Source organism: Podarcis cretensis (genome assembly GCF_951804945.1).
Source record: "Podarcis cretensis genome assembly, chromosome: 17".
Classification (NCBI taxonomy): Eukaryota; Metazoa; Chordata; class Lepidosauria; order Squamata; family Lacertidae; genus Podarcis; species Podarcis cretensis.
This window is the reverse complement of record NC_137187.1, coordinates 28049118-28058918: the sequence shown is the minus strand read 5'-3', so window position 1 is coordinate 28058918 and position 9801 is coordinate 28049118. Positions and strand designations below refer to the sequence as shown.

Sequence of the window (9801 nt, the reverse complement as noted above, 5' to 3'; positions counted from 1 at the left end):
CCAGAAGCGACTTAGTCATGCTGGCCACATGACCCGGAAGCTGTACGCTGGCTCCCTCGGCCAATAAAGCGAAATGAGCGTCGCAACCCCAGAGTCAGCCACGACTGGACCTAATGGTCAGGGGTCCCTTTACCTTTACTGGTTTCATTATTCCACCTTATCCTTCCTATGTATGACATAAATTTCGCCCATTGTTTTTGAAATGTTTCATCGCCCTGTTGTCAAATTTCCCCGGTTAACCTAGCTATTTCTGCATATTCCATTACCTTCTGCCGCCATTCTACTGTTGGTACTTTCTGTTGTTTCCAAACCCACCTTGTTATTCTCATGCTATATCTCTCATTCTTGTGAATGCTGTGATAGGAATTTTGAGGTCTTAGATAACATGGTAATGTTCATAAGTGTACCAATAAAGTGCATACATAGAGCAACACTGGAAGAGTGACCTGAAACCATTTTGATTCCCAAACTGACGAAATGTTTTCCCTGCAAAGGGGGGGGGGGGCAGGGAGCCTTCCCATTGTCTCAGGAATTGAGTAATCAGCATTTTAATGGGTGACAGACTATCAGGAAAGACAATCAGAGAACTTGGCAAACAGGAAAAACAACATTCAAATTTCTGTTTTAGACCGCCTTTTCTGTGATGTATGTATGATGTTTCTGGGGGTGGTCTTGATCTACAGGGTGGCAATTTCAAAAGTCTATATAACGCCTTGCGCACCATTGTTCTGGGTCCTCCTCCCTCCTTCGTGTGGTGAGTGAGGACCCTGTTGCAACAGTTCAATAAAGATCAAGCTTACTAGCTGTTTTGCTTCTCAGTATTCTCTGGTTGGCCTGTTATTTTCTCCTACCAATAGGGAACCTACGTAAGGACTCTACATGGGCTCCTGGGTACCCCATGAGGGGGGAAAGGGCAATTTTTGTTAACAATGCCCTGAGATGAGATTCCTGCCTTGCAGTGGGTGGGGCTAGATGGCTCGTGGGGTCCCTTCCAGCTGCAGGATACTGCGACCCTACACCGTAGACTGTGGCTTAAAACATCCTTGCAACTGGAACAGAATATTGCGGGGGTGGGTGGGAGGGAGCGAACTCAGCCACATAGTCCTTGCAAGGATGAAGCCAGGACCACACAAGAAGCCACAGAGAAGGATTCAGTTACATTGAAAGCAGTGCCAGATTTAGGTTGGATGAGGCCCTCAGCTACTGAAGGTAATAGGGCCCTTTCTATGTCCAGCTGTCCTTTGTCCACAACAAATTGCCGTTGTTTTTTTGTGTTGAATATATGCTGCATGATCATTTATGGACCTCATAGGCATCTAAAGCCATTTGCACATAACAAAATATGTATTTTATCAAAGTAATTGTTGAGCTGAAATACAATTAAGAAGAAGTATATTACTAGTGAAATACAATTAAGAAGAAGCATATTACTAGTGAAATAATTATTAATCTCTAACTTAAATTGATTTTTTTATTCATAACTAACTTAATAATGCAAACACATTGGCATTTAGCAAGAACAAAAGTTCCTTTAGAAACACAATTTACACTCATAATCTAGTCTCTTGAAACTTGCTATAACATGAAGTAATAATAGGTGTAAATATATGATGCAAACTACTAATAATTATAAATAACAGAATGTAGGCACCCTATATATAGAAAGGAGCAAACCAGGGAAATTTAAGGGAGCAGGCTAGCAGGCGGGGCCCAGGACTTACAAAACACTGTTGCTGTATGTAGGATTTATTTTATTTGTTTTTCATCTTATATTTTGTAATTGTACATCCAGGTTTTTTCCCCTTTAAATTTTTTTGTGGGGCCCTAAACTAGAGCTTGTTTAGCTTATATATAAATCCAGCACTGATTGAAAGCCCATGGGGGATTTCCCTCTCCGTTGCTAAGGGACAGCTTCCGCTTTCCTCCTGCGGAAGAGCCTCGCGCAGAAGGCAGACACTTAACTAGTAGCCCCCTCTACCCTTTTCGTAGCTCTACGCCAGCGTGCCTCGGTTGAGAGTCGGGTACAGCGGTGCATGCTGGGAACTCGGATGCCGGTTGCCCCCCATTGGCTGGATCCGCGCATGTTCCTTTTTGATTGGCTGGCGCGCGCCTCGCCGCCGCTCCCCGTTTTCTTTTTTGGCGGTTTGAGCCTCAATGGCGGCTCGTGTGGTGGGCGAGGCGGCGGCGGCTGAGGCTGAAGAAGAAGGGCGCCTCTGAGAGGAGCTGAAGGGCTTGGCGAAGGCGGAACCCTTGAGGAATTGCAGAGCGCTGACGCGGAGGATATACCTGCACGTGAGGAAAGGAAGACACGGGTCAGCCCCGGTTCGCCTCGCGGCCATGAGCGCGCAGCAGGTCCCGCCTCCTCCCGCCTGGGAGAAAGAGCACCTTTGGCTCTACCTTCTGGCGCTGGGCTTCGACCCGGAAAAAGCCGCCGCCGGGAGGGTCTCCACGCATCTCGGCCTGGGCGTGTGAGTGGGCCTATTTTTTTCTTTTAAACTGACCTTTGTTTAATGCTGCGCTTCCCAAACTTGGGTCTCCGGCTATTTTTGGGACTACAACTCCCATTGTCCGCAGCTTTCCTTGGAGGTTTCTTAAGCAGAGGTTGGGGGCCCCACTTTCTGGGGGCCCCCCAAAATTTCACTACAGTATTAATATACTTTTTCTTCATTGCATTTCAGTTCAACAGTGGTATTTCAGTTCCACAGTTACTTTGATTAAATCGATATTTTGTGATGTGCAAATGGCTTTAGGTACCTATTTGGTCCATAAATTACCATATAGCACATATTCTTTTATATATCTATATATCTATATCTAAATATTTATATCTAAATGTTGGTTTTTTAACATATCATTTTCAACAATTATTAAACATACTTTCATATCTTATACAATTTTTTTCACTTCCATCAGTCACATCTGAAAATTTTCCAATCTTTTCCACTTAATTTACATTTCTTACTTTCACTATTACATAAATATCATAACTAATACCTCTCTTCTTTCTCTGCTTTGCAACATTTCACATATTCCTCCTTACAAAACTTCTTGTAGTCCTACTAGCGTAATTTGTTGATTACAATTGCTCTTCAAATAATTCGTAAGTTTCTTCCAATCTTCTGTGAATCTCTGGTCCTGCAGGTTTCAAATAATCCTTCCTGTCATTTTATCCAATGCTGCGTAGTCCATTAATTTCGTCTGCCATTCTTCTTTCGTCAGTATTTCTTCTTGCTTCCATTTCTGGGCCAACAATATTCTTGTCGCTGTTGTTGCAGTTTAATATCCTGTCTATTAATGTCCTCGACCATACAGCATATATTCAACGCAAGAAACAACAACAATTTGTTGTTGACAAAGCACAGCTGGACATATAAATGGCCGCATTACCTTCAGGAGCTGAGGGCCTCATTGTAGGGGGTTGGGCTGGATGACCTTAGGGGTCCCTTCCCACTCTACAATTCTGTGACTCCATGAAGGGAATTGTACAGTTGTTTGAAAGCAGCTGGAGACCCACTGGTTTAATGTGTGTACATCTCACACAAGTTCCTAGAAGCAACCGCGCTGGTGGGGGTGGGGGGTTAAAATGCTATGGGGGTTTATTCAAGTATATTATTTATGGTAGTGGTTTTTTGAAAAAGATACGGTACCGTCTTAAAAATGAAGTACTCGTGTGCCTTAAGCACACCTCTGGCCGGCAAATGTTGGTAGATGAAGTATTCCCATCACTGCACCTCTCTCCCTTTAAATTAAAAAAGAATGTCCACGTTCATGCAAATTGTATTTACCATCACTAAAATGGATCATGGGAAAGAATTAATAGTGCAGGACTGTGGCCTTGTAGCACTCCTGTAAGTTTTAAATGTGCTGTTATAAGAGGGGAAATAAAGCATGGTTGGATGTTAATCCAATTTCTTGCTCCAAAAAACCACAACCTGCTTCTCTATAAATCTTATTATTTTGTGAGCTGCTACCAGTGCATTGAAGGGCCCTCTAAGGGAGGAAAGGAGGCAATCCTGGCGGGTGCTGAGGTTTGTGCATGGGGCAATTGTTTCCTTTACAAGGGCATTTCTGGTTTTCATAATTTTTTATTTTTTATTAGGAACATGTTTGATAAACCGAACAAAGATGCATTTAGTATCGTTGTGCACTTCCTGTTTTCCAACGTGGACCAGTCTCGTTGTAATGAGATTTTCAGGTGAGTGTCATGTCCCTTTAACTTCATTTAAAGGATGCTTTTTTACTCAATGGCTTTTTCTTATTGACAAAATTATGAACGGGTCCACAACTTGTGGATGGCCTTACAAGCCAAACTAAAAATTGTGGCCACTAGAATGTACCGGTAGTTGGTCCCTGCCAGGCAGCGCCTTTTCACCCTTTCCTGCAGAAAAGGGTAACAGGGTGCTTGCCAGTTTGATAGCTATGTGGCCAAGGGCCCAGCAGCTATGCAGCCCACAATTGCTAGTAGCAGCCTTCCTCTGGGGAGAAATCGTACATTGCTATCCCTTTGTGGGACTGCCGTATTGCTCCCCATTAAAAGAAAATAGTGTAATATCCAGCCCACAACTAGTAGAAGTCTAATCTTGCTGCAGAGGAGATAACCATAATGTTTGTTTCTACTCCTCCTCTGCCCACCAAAAGGATGCATATTGTGCACAAAGTAGGGGGAAGAATTCTTGTGGATGTGATTAACAGAATTAGAGGAATGTGTAGGTACTACTTGTTAATTTAACATTCTTTCCTCTATTTCTTCACATCATTTTTTGAGATTTTAAGCTTGCTTGCTTCTGCTCTCTCTGTGTGTAGCCTTTGTTTGAGAGGAAAAACTAGCTAACAAGGGACTTGCTGCACATTTTCTGGAGATTATTTAGTTGCAACTCCTGCAAGATCATCTTTGTGGTGTTGGGGTCAGAAGGTGCTGGAAACTGATAGCGATGAACAATAGAACTCTTTTCCAACTGATGTCATGAATAGTATCTTTGTAACAATATAGTATTCAGTGTTTGGAATATACAGTTACACAATTTATTAGTTGTAAAACAACAGCAGTGCATTTAACAGTGCAATCTTGCAAATGTCTATTCAGAAGTAAAGGGCTTCTATGTTAAATAATACTTGCACTCAGGAAAGTATATAAAAGCAAGAGACCAGTTCAGTAAAATAAATTATTCTGAAAGGTCAAATACCTGCTGGGGTAAGACTAAGTCATGTGCCAGAATTTTCTGTTCTGACAAGTGAATTAGGTGATAAAAAGCTTTCAAGCTTTACTAATTGTCATAGTTAGCTCAGTTTCAAAAGATGCAGGTGGAGGAAGCCAGTCGCTTGGTAAGATGATATGTGTTCAGTTATTTATGCTAATGCCAATCTATTGTAGCAAGCAGGAATTCTAGCTTAAACAAGGCTGTGGGCATTCAGAATGGAACTTGATCTCTTTCTATCTGTTTTTTTTTTTTTTTTTTTTTTGCAGTCATTAAGTTCTAACTATCCACAAAAACAATGGATAGTGATTTATTTCCAAACTAAACATGTAGATAGGATTTTGGAGACAAAATGACTGGCTGGGTGGGAGAACAAAAAACCTGAGAAAGTGAGGGAGGAAAGGCTGTGAAATAAATCTCTAGTTAAAAACAGGATTTTAAAAACCCAAGCTATATCAGTTTAAGATATATGTTTTTTCCAGATAATATATTTATTGATAAATTCAGGTAATATTATTGTGCTATCATAGTGGAACTAGACTGCACAGCTAGCTAGTAGAAACTAATGCCTGGTCGTTAAGCCAGAGGTGCTTGTCTCCTAGCTATTTGTCATTCATCACTGATGGGACCTGGAGATCTTAAGATTAGGCAGATTTATATTGGAGACGATGCTCCTTTTGGTATTTTGGGCCCAAGTCATGTAGTGAGAGACTTGTATGTCAGCTTGTGTTTGGAAGTGAACTGGAAGCCTGTGCAGCTGTTGTAAAGTAGTCAGCGCATGTTCTCTTGGGTGAACACACACCAAAACCGTTTGTTGACATATTCCACATCAGCTGAAGCTTCCAAAAATTCTTCAGAGGTTGCCCATTTGGAACATATTGCTGTAATTGTAACATGCCTTTTCTTGTCTCCATAACTTGCCTATTATTTAGCACAGGGTGCATTCCAGAAGTTTTTTGGATTCCACCTCCCATCAGGTTGGCCAGGGGTTGGGGATGATATAGTACTATCAATGCCAGCCTGAAAATTGACTACAACTGTTGTCTATGCAAACTCTATCCTAGGTGGGATACTTAGGTTTTTGTTAATGTAAATCTGTTTAGAGAACACTGAGCCTTTTGTATTGCTATGTTTTGTGAGAAATATATCTGATTCATTGAACGTTTGTTGAAATTGACTTCTTTCCCTTCCCTGGGAATGGAAAGATTTTGTTTTCCTCCAACAGATAAAAAGACAGACTCTGAATTCAGGAAACATAGTTACGAATGGCTAAGAAGAATTTCAGTAAGTATCGGTAAGAATGAAAAAGGGGTTCACATATTTGCCCCATACATATTGGTGGTCTATGAGAATTCCTTTCAGACTTTGTGTTCTGTGACCCTTTAGGTGTTGAGAGGGAGTGTTCTCTCATGCCCTATTCTCTGCCTCCACCATTTCACCTTTTTCACGTTTTCATCATCTTGCAACAACACAAGTAGTTCAAGTTGTCAGCAAATGATAGAAGCTGTTTGAAGGAAGAGCCAGAAAGGAGTGTGGACGAAGATTCCTCCCTCCAGTACTTGCTCCTTTGGGGAGGTTTCCTTGCCAGCCCCAAAAGTAGCCGGTCAGTTTAAATTGTTGCTGTCCAGGATCGGAACATTGGTACCTCTCTTTAGTTTTTAAACAGGGCATTTAAATATGGCCTTGCAATCCTATGGTTGCAGCACGTGGGATTGAATTTGAAACACCCAGTGCCGACATAAAAGTACATTTGATGAAGTCATGCTGGGTGGGATTCAGCACAGCAGAAGCTATTCCTTCATTTGGAATTTGAATAAACAGGCAGCCCTGTTCAGGGAAGTTTTTAATGTTTGATGCTTTATTGTGTTTTTAGGAGCCACCCAGATGGGCTGAATAATAATAATAGTAACAAAATACCATAGTGATATCCAACAATAATAAAAAATGAAAAGATAATAAAAACAGATAAAACTATTACCAGAGAAAAAATCGGATGTTTTCCATGGGAAAACATTTGGGAAAGCATGTAAAAATAAAAGTTGTTAGCCTGTGACAAAATGTGTCCAATTTCAGAGCCTGTCTTAACTTCTACAAAAATCCAGTTGTGATGCTACATGGGTTGCTGTAACTAAGCTGTTCCTGTCCAGGAATGGCCATTGTTAGCACAGCAATGATGTCTGGGAATCCCTGCTCGTTCCAGAACAGCTGCTGACGGGGGAGGCAGGGATGGCACTCTGGTTGTTACTTTAACTGGTTTACAAACAGCAACAACAACATGCAATCGCCAACATAGATCCTGGGGGGCCTCCACCATTCTTACTTGGCTGATCCCCAAAGTAACCATGGGGGCTGGTCAGTGTGATGGAAGGGCTGCTCTCGTTCCACAGGTGCCTCCTTTGAACACTGGACCACTTTGGAGGTCTGGACTTCACGGCCCTCTTCCTCTCCTGGCTGGGTTTCCCGCATTTCAGAGGCTTGGACTAGATTACCCTTTGGGGTCCCTTCCAACTCTACAAAGCACTCCTAATTACTGAGATCACTACTGTCATTTCCAGCGGCAGTGATGAATCAAGGAGTACTTCCAGACTGTGTGCCTGTTCCTTCAGAAAGTACAGCCTCGTTCAGACCAGTGATAGGGTGGGCTACCTCTGTTCTGTCCAGTGCCACATTCCCTGGCGTGGGGAAGTAATCTGTGGACCTTGCATGCTGAGTGTTGGTGGGGCACCTCCCTCCCCCTCTTCTTTTCCCCCTCTCGGCAGAGGAAGGAAGATGTATTGTGAGCTGTGGCTCAGGCACAATATTATTTATTAATTTATAAACCACTTAAATGTCATAATGGCTTCTAAGCAGCACACAGCTATAAAAGCGATACATATTTAGGTCCACAATAACAAATCCATTGGGGCACTCAACATCCTTAATTAAAATCTACAGTAAAACAATTTAAAATCATAACAAAGCAATACAATCAGAAGTTCGGTATTGGTACAAGCCTCAGGAAATGGTGAAGCAAAGTATGCTGATTTGTCAAAGCTACTTGGTATTGTTTTATTTGCCGATTGTATTAGTGCTACAAACAGGTAGTAGCTAAAGCTTAAATCTAAGAGATAGAGTTGTAGGCTGCAGATCACTTCCTCCGTTCACTTTTTTATCCTTTTAATTCCCGAGGACGAATGTGGAAACAGCTTTCCTCCAGTCGTTGCATCTTTATTCCTTTCTCCCGGTGGCTCTAAGTTCATTCATCTAATGTACTGCTTCGCAAGATATGTCATAATGCAACATGTTAAAGTAGATTCTGCAGGTAAGCAATCATTTCTTGGAAGGCTTTCTATTCCAAACTAGATTTTTTTATTTGCATGCCACGTGGGAAATAAATTGTAGGACATGCAGTTGATACTGGGTTCAAGGGATCAAAAAACAGAATGAAGGGGGGCCCATGCACAAAAGGCTTGAGAAACTTGCTTCTTCCATTGTAGGTGCTGACATATCCTTTCCAGAAGCAGTGAACTCAAGACCTCCCGACTTGAACATTGCAGTTGCAAAATATCATGTAGCACAAAACAGATTTTTACACGGTCTGCAAAAGGAAGACACTTTGATTCAAGAATTGCAGAAAAAAGCATTGTAAGTAGAGTTTCTATAACATGTAAGCTGTGGCAGTTTGAGTGATCCAAACAACTGTGTAGCTGAGATTGTTGAGTTTTCGTTTCTGTGCTGCCTTCCAGCCAAAAAAGGCCCTCGCAAAGGGTAGCACACAGATACACAATTCAAATAAAAAAGTAAATATGAAACTTACAAAAATGTAAGACAAAATCTTAGCACTTCAAAAAAGACTAGAAGCCAAATAAATGCATGATCCTGCCAAGAGACATAGGGCAGTCTCTACAAAGATGTCAGGGAGAATAGGAGTAAATCCCTAGGGAGCAGGCCTGTGTAGCTAAAAAAGGCTTCTTGATTCAAACCAACCAACCAACCAACCAACCAACCAACTAAAACTTTTAGGGAGCTGACATCTTAGAATTGCATATTACTAAAAAAGTAAACATATGAACTATGTGAAGCACATATTGGGGGTTTGGGGCTTAAGGAAAAAATGCTGTTTGCTCTTCATCAGCTGCTTTTGGGAGTATTGTACATTTAAGAATCTTTACCTGTAGCTATTGGCTTTTACTTCTTTGTTTGCAGGCATTTTAGTAAGCGAATTAGAGATTTAAAATTTGAAAATGCAGATCTGGACAAGCAACTCCAAAAGTAAGTGTACCCCCTTAGCTTGCTTTCGTTTGAAAGTTTCAGTTTAGAGTTTTTTTGCCCTGGTTGTGGTGTTAACACATTTTCATTACAACATAATACCTGGCAGATATGAGAAGTGGGAGAAGGAAGCATTTTGTGTTGACTTGTATGTGATACGCTCTTGTCATGCCTAATGCTCTCAATGGCTACTGATTAGCTGTTAGCAAAAGACACCAGAATATGTGAGTCAGCTTTTGCTGTAGCACAAATTATACCGTTGGCTCACACTTTTTGTGTTTTTCACTTTCTGGCTAGAATGGAGAAAGGCGTTAATCCAAGTCAGAACAACACGGCAGAGAGAGTTGAGAAGGTGAGG

At 41.6% G+C, this 9801-nt stretch overlaps 1 protein-coding gene across 1 annotated transcript in view; it reads left to right on the top strand.

Annotated features, from left to right (window-relative positions):
- Positions 1 to 2118: 2118 nt before the first annotated feature.
- HAUS6 (HAUS augmin like complex subunit 6) overlaps positions 2119 to 9801 on the top strand; it is a 20162-nt gene continuing 12479 nt past the window's right edge. Inside the window, exons 1-7 of the mRNA XM_079959269.1 lie at positions 2119 to 2468; positions 4100 to 4195; positions 6401 to 6479; positions 8364 to 8496; positions 8672 to 8819; positions 9381 to 9446; positions 9741 to 9795. Coding sequence (XP_079815395.1) covers positions 2338 to 2468; positions 4100 to 4195; positions 6401 to 6479; positions 8364 to 8496; positions 8672 to 8819; positions 9381 to 9446; positions 9741 to 9795 — 708 coding nt within the window. The 5' untranslated portion in view covers positions 2119 to 2337. The remainder of the gene's footprint in view (positions 2469 to 4099; positions 4196 to 6400; positions 6480 to 8363; positions 8497 to 8671; positions 8820 to 9380; positions 9447 to 9740; positions 9796 to 9801) is intronic.